The sequence below is a fragment of the Eublepharis macularius genome, chromosome 16 (assembly GCF_028583425.1).
Source record: "Eublepharis macularius isolate TG4126 chromosome 16, MPM_Emac_v1.0, whole genome shotgun sequence".
NCBI lineage: Eukaryota > Metazoa > Chordata > Lepidosauria > Squamata > Eublepharidae > Eublepharis > Eublepharis macularius.
In genome coordinates, this window is record NC_072805.1 from 48,957,264 (window position 1) to 48,971,918 (window position 14,655).

General features: G+C 48.5%; 1 protein-coding gene across 2 annotated transcripts in view; it reads left to right on the plus strand.

Annotated features, from left to right (window-relative positions):
- The window catches only part of ZFHX3 (zinc finger homeobox 3), a 136,393-nt gene that overhangs the window by 52,262 nt on the left and 69,476 nt on the right, over window positions 1-14,655 (plus strand). For both annotated transcript variants that reach the window (XM_055000204.1, XM_055000205.1), the window contains exon 3: window positions 2,514-3,010. In XM_055000204.1, the coding sequence (XP_054856179.1) occupies window positions 2,514-3,010 (497 nt within the window). The remainder of the gene's footprint in view (window positions 1-2,513; window positions 3,011-14,655) is intronic.

The window sequence follows — 14,655 nt, forward strand, 5'->3', positions numbered from 1 at the left end:
ATGGGGGCTGCGTTTGTACTAACCGTGGGTTGAGCTTCCAGAAGCACAAGCCGTAAAGCGCGGCTTAAAGCTGATTACCTTGTGCTCCCTTCTTTGTATTGATTTACGTTTATTTAGATCTCTGTGCCCTGCTTTTCTTCCCAGTGGGGGGACCCAAAGTGGCTTCGGTCATTCTCCCCTCCTCCATTTTATCCTCCCAGTACCAACATGGGAAGGTGAGCTTCACTGAAAGTGGCTGGCTTACCTAGCTGCCCATGGTGTCAGTTCTCTCTTGTCTCCATGGCGTTGGCAACCTTGGAGGCAAAGCAAGGGCTGTAGCCATGGCACACATCATGCCAGGCCATAGCTAACCCCAGTCCACTCCCCAACATGCTTGCTGTTCTGCCAGCCATTTGCAAACCATGACCCTAAACTGTAGTTAAGCGTTTTAATTGTAACGTGGTGTGCTGTTGACGTTGAACCTATGTGTTCCTGCCTTGGTGAAGTCTCCTGTGGTTTTTATGCACCAGTTTGGAAAACTCAGAAGGGCAGAGTGCTGGCGAGGGTGGGAAGGAGAGTCTGCTTAGAGCTGAGACATTTCTGGAAATTTGAAAGCTGCAGAAGAAAACCGTGCCTTCCAAACTGTTTGTGGGGTTAAGGGACATATTGGTGAGAGAAAACGGAGATGCTCGGCTTCTTTTCTCCTATCAAACCTAACTTTTTAACTTGTGTTTGTTCTTCATTGTATTATTTGACATGCAGAAGTATTATTTGACATGCAGAAGTATAAATGTCTTATTTTTATTCAAAAAAATAGTGGAAATACATGTATTGTATCTGCTTTTAAAGGTTGACCTCGCCAGCATTTTGCTATGGCTAATCTATACCTTGTGGAAGAGCCCTGTGGTGCAAAGTGGTAAGCTGCAGTACTGCAGCCCAAGCTCTGCTCACAACCTGAGTTCGATCCCGGCGGAAGCCGGGTTCAGGTAGCTGGCTCAAGGTTGACTCAGCCTTCCATCCTTCCAAGGTCGGTAAAATGAGTACCCAGTTTCCTGGGGGTAAAGTGTAGATGACCGGGGAAGGCAATGGCAAACCACCCCATAACAAAAAGTCTGCCAAGAAACGTCGTGATGTGACGTCCCCCCATGGGTCAGTAATGACTTGGTGCTTGCACAGGGGACTACCTTTACCTTTTTAATCTATACCTGTTTTTACGGACAGATAGAATGGTTGTATTTTGGAACTGTCCAGTAATTCCTTTTGGGGAACGGGTCTTAGCTGTGATTAGAGAAATAACAGATTATGTAATACTAAAAGACCTAGAAGTGGCATTGTGAGTCTGTCTTAAAAATTGTGAGGGGACAGACAATGTAGAATTAGTCACTCATTTACTGTTCGCTGCAAGGATATGTATTGCTGCAAAATGGGTGCCTGAAACCTCGCCTTGAGTGGTGGAATGGAATAGATGGATTTGAGGTATTGCGTTATTGACAGAGCTAACTTACAAGTAAGAGAGAAAGAACAATTCAAATATTAGATTTGTAAAAAAAACCCTGGATGCTATCCATCACATATCGGAATATGAAGTTTCTTTATAATGTAAAGCCTTATGTATCTTTGATATAAACAAATTATACTTCAGAAAATTCAAATTGTACACAGTACTGTAGAGCTGTGGGCGGCTGCACCCAGAGTTTCCTAAACATATCTTAGATGCCAAGATGAAAAATGGGCATAAAATAAAAGTTGAAAATAGACACCATAAGGAAAGTGTTATTGTCCGGGCTTAGGATCAACACGCAGACCTGACTGTTAAACCTGTCTTTTGTTTCTGCAGGAGATTTTAGAGACCTCAGGACAAAAGAATCCCTGTAAATGAGGAGTAGCGATATCCTTGGATAGTCAGCTAACTTAGATAACAGCATGGAATGGTAGAGTTTGATGGATGCGATCGCTACTCAGCATCTGTGTCTGAGAGCAGCGTAGCTTCTGATCCTGTGAGCTTCGTGGGCTACAGCAAATGTCGGGTGTGCGTGAACAGAAACCGGGTGCCTGGGTCTGTCTCCAAGTGTTCCTTCCTTGCTTCTCTTGGTGGCAAATCCAGAGGCAGGGGAGAAGCAGGAGTGGCTGAGTGGCACAGGGGAAACCCCTAGAGTAGTCTGGTATTCGGCAGCATCTGGACATGTTTCCCCCCAGCGTGCTCAAAATGTGTTGCTTGTAGGGGAATCTGGTGAGAGTTGGCAGGGATCCCTGTAGGGATCTTTGAATCTTTGATCTCAGAGGCAATCTTAGTCAGTGAGCTTTATAAGAGCATTTCTCTCCTCTTGAAAGGGAAAACATTTCATTAGAGGCTTCCCCCAAACGTCCCCTGCGGGCCTCAGGGTTAACACGGGGGTGGGGAGGAGTAGCCTATCCCCTTGGGATGCTCTTGGTGGCTGATACTTCTGGGTGGGATGCTGGCCATGGAGCGGATGGTAAGGAGAGCCCTCCGTCGTCCTTTGTTTTCTGACTGCCTTTCTCTTTTCTTTGTGCAGTGGGTGGAGAGATCCCCCTGGACATGCGGCTTGGGGGTGGGCAGCTGGTGTCCGAGGAGCTCATGAACCTGGGGGAGACCTTCACGCAAACCAATGACCCATCTCTGAAGCTTTTCCAGTGTGCTGTGTGCAACAAGTTCAGCACTGACAATTTGGACCTGCTGGGGCTGCATATGAACACAGAACGCAGCCTGCCGGAAGAGGAGTGGAAGGTGGTGATGGGGGACTCTTATCAGTGCAAGCTGTGTCGCTATAACACTCAGCTGAAGGCTAATTTCCAGCTCCATTGCAAGACTGACAAGCATGTGCAGAAGTACCAGCTGGTAGCGCACATCAAGGAGGGGGGCAAGGCCAACGAGTGGCGGCTCAAGTGTGTGGCCATTGGTAACCCCGTGCATTTGAAGTGCAATGCTTGTGACTATTACACCAACAGTCTGGACAAGCTGCGCCTGCACACAGTCAACTCCAGGCACGAGGCCAGTCTGAAGCTCTACAAGGTAAGGCCCTTTCTCAGGAAGCTTAGCTGGGCAAAATCACTTGACGGGAACACTCACGTGGCTTGGTTTTATCCCTTGTTTTGCCAGGAGCAGTTTTTCTAGAGAGACTCCAAAGCTTAATTATTTGTTTGGGGTCCAGAGCAGTCCCTCCCTCACCTCTGTCTGCCTGCCCACCACTTGTATCCCTGGTTCTGCCCCTCCTCCCGGATAGATGGGTGTGGGTGGCTTAACTTAAGCCTGTGTGCTGGGCAGAGGAGGGGTGCTGATTTACTGTTGGGGCATCCTGTTGCCCACCAGACCAAAACTGTGAAAGAAGAGAGAAGGAAAAGGGTAATTGTATGTTGAAGTCATGCTCTAGAGCTGAGGTTTCTGGGAGCCATAACTGTGCATAGGAATAGTTGGCCATGTAGAGAGGACGTGACCCTGGTCTTGGCTCTGGGTGGAACTGGAATGTGAGATGTAGATGGGAACACTGAGCACAGTGCTATTAAACTCAGTGTTCATGTGAACGGAAAGTTGCCTCCAAAGTCCTGAACAGTCATACATGATTTCAGAAGAGGAAACTAGTCAGAAGGAAGCTGAAAAAAAGGACCACAACAATCACATCTCCCCAGGACATTTGAAAGTTACTTAAAAGCACATTAATTGAAGCCCAAATAGACTGCATACCCCTGGTTAGGAAAGGTGAGTCACCTAGCCTAAAGGATGCTTGTATGGTTCATGACCCCAGGCAAGAAGGCTTCGTCCAAAACATAGAGGGCCTGGTGCCTGAACAAAGGTAACAAAGAGGAGCACAGGTGGTAGCAGAACCAATGTAAGATGATGATAAGATGAGCAAAAAGGGAATCTGAGGAGCAGGTTGCTGAGAACAGTAAGTTAAACAATGAGCATTTCTTCAGATATATCAGGAGCGGAAAACTGGCCAGGGAGGCAGTTGGCCCATTGACTGCTGAAGAAATGGAAGTGTTACTTAAGAAAGATGGGGAGATGGCAGAGAAACTGAAGGCGTTCTTGTCTGTTTTCACTGTGGAAAATGCAGGGCGCATATCCCCATGAGAACCTCTGTTTTCAGGAAGGGGTTTCAAGAACTGAGTAAAGCGGAGGTGACCCCAAAGTGTTAGCAATTTTTAAAAACTGTTCAGAGGAGATCCAAGTGATGATAAGCCAGGTTGCCTAATATTTGTTCCAGGTACATCAGTAGAAACGGCTGTTAAATATAGAAACAACGAGGAACAAAACGTGGTGAGGGAAAATCAGCAAGGCTTCTGCCAAGGGAAGCCCTGCCTCACCAAGGTTTTGAGGTTCTCTGAGAGGGTTAACAAATTTATAAATAAGGGTGATCCGCTAGACATTATAATCCTAGTCTTTTCTTCATTAGATGTCTCCTCAAATGGATGGCCTTGACCTACACTGGGCTTATTGGATATCTCTTGTATGGACTGTCACTGACTATCCCTGCAGAGAGAAAGGGAGGCTGTAAATACAGTTGTTGTTGTTGTTGTTGTTGTTGTTGATGATGATGATGATGATGATGATAGATGCAGGCTTCCCCAAGGCCTTTGATGAGGCACCTTGCCAGAGGCTACTGAGTCAGCAGAGCAGTCACTGGATACGAGGACAAGACCTTTTATGGAGTAAACATCGGTTAAGCATCAGGAGCAGAGAATAAGAATAAACTGGCAGTTCTTGCAATGGAGGAAAGTGAGCAATGGGGCCCTGCAAGGATCACTTTTGGATCCAGTCCTATTCACATTGTTCATAAATGATCTGGAATTGGGGCTGAACAGTGCAGTGGCCAAGTTTGTGAATGATAAATTATTCGGGATGATGCAAACCAAAGAGGATTGCTCTAAATGGGGTGAGTGGCAAACACAGTTCCATTTAGGATAATGCACATTAGAACAAAACTCCCTAAATTGAAATCTCTGCTGATGGAGCGGGAGGGAAAGTTCCTGGGGTGGTGCTGGATCGATCCATGGAAACGGGGACTTGGGATGTGCGGTGTTGAAAAAGGCAAACTCCGTGCTGGGGCGTATTTAAGAAAGGGATTGAACATAAAATGACCAATATTGGCTGTTAATCTATTTTGTGGTCTCATTTGGCATGCCATATAACAATTCTGGTTGCCACATCTGAAAAAAAAACACTGCAGAGCTAGGAAAAAGCACAGAAGAGGGCCACTGCGGTGATTAAATGAGCAGAGCACCTTTCTTAAAGGAAAGGGCTTTTCAGTTCAGAAAAAAACTGCTCAAGGGGGACATGAGAGAAGTTTATACAACTGAGCATGGGGTGGAGAAAGTGGATCGAGGTCACCCCTTCTTCCTCTTCCATAATAGGAGACCTCAGGGGCACCCAATGAAGTTGGATGGACAATAGATTCAGGGTGGACAAAAGGAAATACTTCTTTACTCAGCAGCAATGAAATTGTGGCATTTGCTGCCAGTGGAGGGATTGGTGTCCACCAGCACAGGTGGCTTTAAAAGGGAATTGGACAGAGTCGTGGAAGTGGAGAAGTCCATCAGCACTGTCCTGGCACTTCAAGGGCAGTCAGCATCTGCGGTCAGCAGCAGGGAAAGAATTGGGATTGGATGCCATGTCTGCCCGTCCTCCAGGACAACTGGCTGGCTGCTGTGTGAATTAGGGAGGTGAGCTAGGTGGGCCCCTGGTTGGATCCAACAGGGCTGCTTTGTGGATCTCACGTGTCTCCTTTGTTGGTGTCAGAGCTGCCAGAAGGAAGGCAGTTCTCGGGGCAGCCAGCGCCCAGCTGATGCTAAGGCGGAGAATCTGAGAACAGAGGCGTTGTCCGAGGTAGGTGGGTTCTCCTGTGCTCCCAAGTGGCGCTCTGCGTTGGAGTTTCCTGCCACCAACCCATGTGACAGTTGTAAGTGGGACCTTAAACACCTTCCTTACAGTGGGGCTCTGTGAGGTTCTGTAGGTGTTTATGGGTGGCAAATTCACATACTTAATTTATGTGCCAGTTCACATGTAATGGCCAAACCATGTTCAGTTAGCTGTGATTGTGCCCATGCGTTCTAGTTCCCTCCCTTACGTCTTGGTTTATGGCAAGTTCCGTCTGAACTGGATTTCCCACCCTGAATAGCAGAGCTGCTTCAAAGGTAGTTCTGCTCCTGCTTTGCATAAACTCCCCTGGACGAATGCTAAATGTCTTTGTTGTGCGTCTAAGAGGATAGGAGTGTCTCAGGGGCTGGGGAAAAGGATCTTTTTGCCTCCTTGCTGATTACGCACGTTTATGCTGTTAGGCCAATAAAGGTATTTGATTTGATTTGAATTTTGAACTCGCCTCTAGTGAATTTTAAACAGCATTTGGAGGTGTTGTGGTTATGCATCTCCTTCAAGCGCACAGTAGTACTTTCATAGCTGTCAGTTGGTGGCAGGTTTCTACCACACTTGTGACAATTTTTGAAGGTGATGGTCTTCACAACAAGCCTTCGCTATGGGCATTCAGTGTGGAGCACCCAAAGAAGTATGTGAGTCTCAAAGAGAACTCCCTTGCTGCCTGGTGGACAGCATTCACATAAGGACTAAAGAAAAAACTTACTATACCATGCCAAAGAGGAGAATTTTTTTTAAAAAACTGGAATATAGCTTTGAGTTAAAAGCCTCAAAGCAGTTCCTGCACATGACTGCTGTGGCAGGTGGAAAGGAGCTGAGTGGGGAAGGTGCGGCTTTGAGCCTTGAGCCTGCAATGGTTACAGGTAAGCAGCCTGTTTCGGCCTGGGTTGGAGGTAACCAGCAAAGCATGGTTTGCCACAGATCAGGGAGTCCAGGAGAGAACTTGAGCAGGAGAAGAGCCTGAGGTATCAGGAGGATTGCCGTCCCTGGTTTGGCTGCTGTGCAATTGTGGGAAAGGCCTGTGTGCTGCCGGTATCCTGGTGGCAAAGGCAGTTGCCGCCGAACATGTGAGACTCCTGCAAGCTTTTGTGCTAAGCTGATGCTTTGGAAGAGCAGGGAGGGGAGTCCAATGGAGAAGTCGGACGCCTGGTTTTATGGTGCCCCCTCGATCTTTTTGACCTTCTCCAGGGAATCTGAGGGTTAGGGTTGGGGTATTCTCTCTCATCATCCCCACCCACAGCCCTCTCAAAGACCACGCGAGTTCCCTAAAGCTGAAAGGGAGGGCCTGGCCTGAGGAGAGTGTGGGTTTGCGCTTGCCCCCCCCCCCCGCCCCGCCCCGTCCTCGGCCCTGCTCGCCCTCCGCTGAAGAACGGCCTGTCCTGTTTGGCCGCTGCTGCGCTGTCAGAGCTTCCCCACCCCCAGCTGACTCCCGCTTTCTTTCTCCCCCACCCCAGACAGGTCGGCTGGGACTCGGGAAGCCCAGCGTACAGTAAATAGCCCTTTTCCTTGTGCAGCAGAATTGCTCCAGACATTTCTATTGATTTTTTTCACTGGACTTAAAGCTTCACCTTTTTCTCTAATCATCCCGTAATGGCTTTAGTATGAACAATCAGGTACAAATTGCCATAAATCTAAGCAGCTTCACTCTGCATGCCTTCCATTCGCTTACCCCGGCTCTTTTTCTTACCCCCCCCCCTCTCCCCCATTTTCTTCCATTTTCAGTTTCACTGGTTTTGCCTCCATCTTCCCTTCTCCTCTCTAGATCCCTGCTGGGAGTTGTTCTCTTCGTCTTGTGTCCAGGCACTTCTTCTTCTTCTTGGTGGTGGTGGGGCCCAGATGGAGCTGTTGGAGAAGTTTCAGGGAAGTGAGAAGACAGCCAAATAACTCAGCTGCTCAGTACTCGGCCCAGTTCAGCTGGGCTGGAGGTCTTCTTTAAAATAGACCCTGCCAGCTAACAATTAGTTTGCTGCAGTTAGTAAACCAGGCTCGGTCTGCTGTTTTCATTCTTTATCTGTTATCTGTTTTTCACCCTACTGGGGACTCTCAAGCCAGCAAAAAGTTAAAAAGACTTTATAAATCAACTTTAAAATAATACATATCTTTAAAACAGCAATTAAAACATAAGCAGGAAGGGAAGTCAGGAAGGGTGCACCAAACCAAACAGAAAAGACATCACTCCCAGGTGTGTTGCACCAATATAGATACAAGCACATGGCAATAATCAATAATAAACAGTACCAGGCCAAGCACTTGCATTCTAGATGAACTTTCAAACTTTGCGTGAACCGTCTGTGTGTTTTTTTTCCTAAGTGTTAGGTAATTCTAACAGGTGTGCTTTAATCTTTTGACAGTTAATTAAAATAGTGGACTCTGTCGAGATTAATGTTCCTCGATCAGAGATTCAACCAATAGTGATCTCTCAGCTTAACTCTTTCTGACGTTTCTCAGAGATTTATAGTTTTGTTTTGCAAGTTTGGGTATAACGTCATTTTTTACTAATTGGAAGGTGATACAATAGAAACTATGAATATTCAATGAAGCATCAGACCAATTATCATTTGTTTGTGCTATCACATGAATAGACCTTAGATATTTGCATATGATGACTTATAAAAATGCAAATTCAGATAGAATGTCAGAGCTCTGATGGAAGAAATCTCTTGAGAGAATTTAGGAGAGAACTTATTTTTACCTATGCATTTCATAGAAACTTTGATCATGTTAAACTTAGAATTTATTAGGAAATGTTAGCAAACTTATTTCTTATTGCCTTTCTGTGTTCTGTTTTTATAGGATTTATATTAATAACCATTTATATTTTAATTACTTGCTTCATTAAAAAACTAGAGTGTATTTTCAATAAAGTGAAATAAACTCTAGACAGGTGTCTGTGTGTGTTTGATAAGGAGTTGCAAAGCAGTATCGAACCCTATATAAAATAAATGTACTGATAAACAGGTGGTTCAAAGAACTTAATCTGTTTGACAGGTCTGAGAACTAATTGCTGAAAGCTTTCCAAGAGAAAGATACACCTTTCTCTTGGTCAGTGGAAGCTCGGTTCCGACACGGGCAAAAGCTTGTTACAGGTAGACGAGAATGATAGCGGGAGGACGGATGAATCTCCCTGCGGAGGGAGTTCCGGAGTTTTGGTGCGACATCCGAGGCACTTGGGTTGCCGCTGCTCTCACCTCAGGTGAGGAGTCACTTGGCAGCAGGGCTTCTGAAGGTGATGAGAGTGGTGGAGTAGGTTCATATCCCAGGGGTGTCCTTGAAGGTACGCTGGTCCCAAGTTTTAAAGGGCCATGCTGGCCCCTTGCATTGGGTGAAGATGCACAGTGGAAGCCAAGGCCATTGCAAACCAGACCGGAACAACTCGGTTCTGAAAGTGAAGCCTGGAGAGTTACATGCTTGGGTTAAGCAAGGATGTGAATGGCCGCTGGAAGAGGCTTTCCCGGCATGCCTTCTGGGTATGAGCAGTCAAGTTCCCTGGGCAGTCTCGCTTCCTTGGACTCCTTGGATTCCATCAGACTTCCAGATGGAACCGTGAGCACCTGATGCATGTCCTTCAAGAAAAGGGGGGGGTGTCTCTGGGAAGCTGAAAGGCAAGCAGCGGAACGGAGCAGATGATTTCCCAGCGCTTTGTTTTTCTACGGAAGAATTTCCATTTCTAAGGAGCTGTTGCTTCAGACAATGAATAGCAGTGAACGGGCACCATTTCCAATACAATATTAGTCAAGTTGGGCCGTTTCAAATGAATTAATCTAGTTAATTTTTTCCGTGTGATTATCTCTAGGAATTGAGAGAGTACATGTATGTTTAATTGATTTGTAGATGCAGGGGGATAAAATCATAAACATTTATAATAGTATAATAAAAATGAATTCACTTGATTGGCTGTAAAGATCAAGCTACAACCAGATCTGAAATTCATGCCTCCCCTCACACAACGAAAGGGAGATGGCGGCCATGGAACTAACAGATAATGCAAGAGATGCGGTGGAGAGTGACAGCCAGTCAGGGGAGCCCCCTTGGCCTCGGAGGAGTGGGGAGCCACCGCACCACACCGCACCCTTTGCGGGGGTCTTTGCGGGTGAGGGAATCAGTTTCTTAACACTCTTCAGTGCCCTTTGGTATTTTCCATAAAGTTGAGCTGCGGAAGAAAAGTACACGCAACATTGTCTTTAGATTCAGTATTATTCAATTTAAAATGATTTTTACATAAAGCTTTGGATTTGTTGACTATAACATTTAAACCAAACCTCTTTTTATTTCCCCGTATTCAGTTTTCCCCCTAGTTCAGTTCCCATGTTTGTTAGTACTGGGATATAAAGTTAACCTGTGCTACTTTTTCAATTCTGTTTCGTTCATGTAACTCAAATAAACATGCCGAGTTAGAGATCATGCTTTGTGGAAGGCCTTGGAGAGTTTCTTCCAGAAAGCCTGCCAGAAGGTCCCCTGCGGGGGGATGACAGTTCAGCAACCCTTATCCCATGGGGGGGGGCGGGGGGGCGTCAGGAGGCAGCTTCTTGCTCTTGAGTCAAATGCCATCTTTGAGTCCTCTGGGCGAGGAAAAGGGACGGATTTAAAGCATTGCCGTGTTACCGCCTAAATACTAACTTTTTGCTGTAACAGTCAAAACAAATTGATTGCCAATGGAAGGATAGCTGATGCTCCCAAGGCCAAGCAGACCACTTCCTCGGGTGTTATTGTTATGTGTGCCCCTGTGCTGCTTATTAGCCTGCTGGGTTCCCGTAGGCCACATGCAAGTCCTCTGGCAGCTGACGGTTGGGGGCTCTGTGGAATCCAGTGTGGCTCCTTGCGGCTCCCGCCTGCAGCTGCCTTTTGTCCTTTGCTGGATTACTGTCTTGCCCCTCGGGAAAAAACGCATCGCAATCAGAAGAAAAGACCCGGTGTGTGTGTGTGTGTGTGTGTGTGTGTGTGCGCACATAAAATTATGTATAGAATTTGGCATAAATATTTTAAATAAAATATTTATGGAATTTAAAAGTGTAAATGCAAAATGGCAAATATTCCTAATACTTGAGAGAGACTTGCAAACTGCCACACCCTTTGTTACCGTAACATGTGCATCTTTATTTTTGCCATTTGAGAGGCAGGAAAAAATGAAAAGTTGAAATTAGAAAACCATATTCTGCAGTAAGCTAATGGGAGTGTACTATCTGGAGAGGAACAATATCATAGGATAGAGAGGTCCGAGGGCATATTTGATGTCAAATTAAACTTTGTAACACTGAAAAAACTAAACTCTTAGGTATTACTGAAACATTATAGCACATTAATAGTCAGCAAAATTATTCAAATTTAAACAAGAACCATATCCTTGAAAATATGTTGTATGTGTGTACAGTATACGAGGGAATTACCTCATGCTGTGGATTGTCTCACAGAAAAAGTTTCATGCTACACATTTTGAGTGAGTCAGAACTTGTCTTGGAAAGCATTTCACCCTTGCCAAAAGAGGGTTTTTTCCAATGCCAGTTGTTCAGCTGCGGGGGGGGGGGGGGAGTCCTGTTTGGGGGCAGAATGCCCTCCCAGAGACTTACAGCTGAAACTTTAATTGTCGGTGTAAGTATTGGGGTTTTAAAAAGTCCATCTTCTTCCATGCTTCCTCCCTGTATGGAGGCCCCCAAGTGAGACACTGCAAGCAAGGCCGAGCGCCTGGGAGCAGACCGCCCTCTCCTGCTGAAACGGCCAGGAGCATGTCAGGGCGCTGGCTTGGCTTGAGATGCAGCGGCCAGTATAACTCCCGCTGGATCCCTGGGGCTGGCCCCTAGTGGCCATGAGTAAGACCCGAGTGCCTGAACGTGGTCTGGGAGGTTGTCAGTTTGGGGACTGGCGCCATCGCCTGTGCAGCTTGTCCCCAGGTCTAGTTCAGGCTGTTGTGCTTCTGCCTTGACTGGCAAAGTGTGAACCGTGGGGAGGAGTCCGGCCGGGGCTGATGTCCCTGTTGTGGTGTGTGGCAAGTGGAGCCTGGTGGGATGTTATTTTTCCTCTAGCTAATGTAATCCATTAGCCTGGCACATGCATAATCAGTTTAGAGTGCAGTTAACTGGATGTAATCGAGTTCTTGCCTCTGTGCTGGAGAAAATCCTCTCCAGATGCTGCCTGGGTGAGAGAGCGCAGGGCTTATCCTGCCTGAAATCCTCCTTCCTCTGCCTTTTTGCCATTTTCCTTCCAAGTTGCTGCTCAGTGGCTTCTTGGAGGCCACAAGTGGTCAGGAAGCACCCGGCCCAGAGACTCTGGCGGTCTCCCTCATTGAGCCAGGGGGCTTGGGGGCATTTCGTGCTGCTGGACAGGCCCTCGAGGGTCATCTCCACCCTTGACAGTGGCAGTGGGAACGTGGAGCTGTGCTTCCTACCTAGTGGGTGCAAGAGGAGGCCGTTGTCTCCTTAAGTGACCCACGAGGCAGCTTGGCCTTTGAGTTGCCGCCTGCAATGGGACTTGAGGAGGGGGGGCTGCTTTGCATGGGGGGGTCCTGGATTCAGTCCCGGGCACCTCCAAAGGCTGACTTTCCCCCCCCCCCTGCCCCTCTGGCAGTGGGCAGTGCATGCCCGAGGGGCCGGTGGCCTGACTTGGGGCCAGCTGCTGCTCTGTGCGGTTCAGCAGCGGCAAGCAGCTCACTTGCTGCAGGTAACTGCGAAGATCCGCCAGCGCCGGAAGAGGTGCCTGGTTCGAAAGGGACGCTCCTTCTCTTTGTATCCCTCCATTATGAGTTCCCTGGAGATATCTGCGCGGGACTGCCTTTTCCTTTTTCCTTAGTGCTTGGGGAGTATGGGCACAAGCAGAGGTGGAATTGGGTTGGTTTTCATCCAAGGAAGGTGTTGCACCCCCAGGAGTGAAAATTCCTCATGCTGCACAGGAGGGGTCAGGCGGTGGTTCTGTCCTCTGGAGGGAAGGGATCGCTGGATCTGTCGGGTTCATGCTCCTGCACCTTTCCCCCTGTTCAGTGGTTTCTGCTTCTCAAAGCCTCTGGACGTGAAACGGGGCAGGGGTGGGGATTGAGATCCCCCTGGGAAGAGGATATGTGGAGGCAGGTGCCAGAAGCCACTGTTGGCCCCAAAGCAAATTTCCTTGCTCCAGTGGCAGCCGGCAAGTCCCTCCCCCCCCCCGCCGCCCTGCTTTTCAAAGTGCAGACAGGATGCAGGAGACAGAGGGGGCAGCGGGTGGTGCTGCTGGAGACAGTGTCAGTCCTTCCTGCTCCTCACCACCGCCATTGAACTGGCACGCCGGTGGTCCCTTGCCCAGCGTCCAGGGCTGTCAGTCCCCTTTGCCTGCCGTCCCTCTAGCCCCCCTCCCCCAGTGGTCCTGCACACAGAGAAGCAAAGCCCTTCTTCCTCCTCGCTAACAGTCCTGCCGAGGTGCGGGCCCCCTCGTCTTTTAGCCCGAGTAGCTCAGTGTCCTCTTAAAGCGGCAAAGAATGCTCGATCCGTCGAAAGAATCCTGTGATGCGGGTTAGGTGGTCGTCTTCGGGAAAAGAGCGTGGCAGACTCTGGGGAGCAGCAGCTACCAGGGAGGCGCGCCAGTCCCCCAGCTTGTGTCGTTTCCTTTGTTTCCTTGCTGTTGGGTCTCGTGGATCTGCCAGGTGAAGCTGGCTGCCAGGCTGGAGCCTGGAAAAGGAGGGGCTTTGCCTCTTCTGTGCTGAGTGGAGCAGGGCTGGCCTTGGCCCAGGATGGCCCACGGGACGGTGGGTGTGTGCGTGCTCCTCTGATGCCATGTTTCTTTCCCATGTTAACTATGGGATGGCACTCTTTTTGCTCCCCCCTGTCTGCCATGGAGGGTTTCAAGGCAGTGTTTAAATTGGAGCTCTGTGGATGACCTAGACGTGCTCTGTGCCCCTTCCTTGCTTCTGCTGACCCAGTTCTCTGTCCACTGCTGCCCTCCTCGCCCGTTTGCCCAGCTTCTGTAGTCCCTGGCTAGGCATACAGAGTCTCTCTGTCCCTCTCAACGTTGGAGTGGCGACACCTGGCTCTTCTCTCGACTGTTCGATCAGCACTGGCTAGCTTCTGAAACTTCTTTGTCCTGGCTTTGGCCAGTTGGGCTTTGCACGTGGCTTGGCCTGCCTGGATCCCCCGATTGCTGCTTCTCCCTGTGTCACGGTTTCTTCATCCAGTGCTTGCTGCCTGGGTCCTGGGCAGCATCCTGAATGCTTGCGCCCTGTTGCCCCGCTGGGCCCTGCCTGGTGTTCTCGCCTCTTGCCTTCCTGACCCCTCCTCTTCTTCTGCTCCTTGGCTATAACTGGCCATTGCCGAAGTTGAACTGAGTTGTATCCCTGCCCTGTGAGCTGCATCTTTGAAGAGGTCCTGGGCTTCACTCAAAGCAAGTTTTTGTGGACTCGCATTGGCCGTGCAGGAGAGATAGTGGTACTCCACAAGGGACTTCCGGACATTCTTGTATGCAGAATGAAGATTTCTGAAGAGGATTTCAGGGTGCAGCAAGGGAATCCTTTCCAGGGAAGGCATGCTAAGGACTCCTGCTGGCGTCTCTTTGTTGGTACAGATCCTGTCAATTCAGCAGCAATTGACACAGTTCCTTGACTTGCTGTGTCAGGGTGGATCCTTCAAAGACCTCAATGCCTCGGCTTCCTTTGGAGGCTCATCCCTCCGAACTGCAGCCCTCCTTTGCCGCTGCAGCCGCCGGCGGCCTGTGTCAAATAGAGCTTGTCTGCCTGAGGCTGAGGCCTTGGCCAGGACTCCCTCCATGGGGTTCTGTTGGCATACGTTTTATAAAATGAGCTGGCAAACCTGGAGGGGTTGAAGGCTGCACTCCAGAAA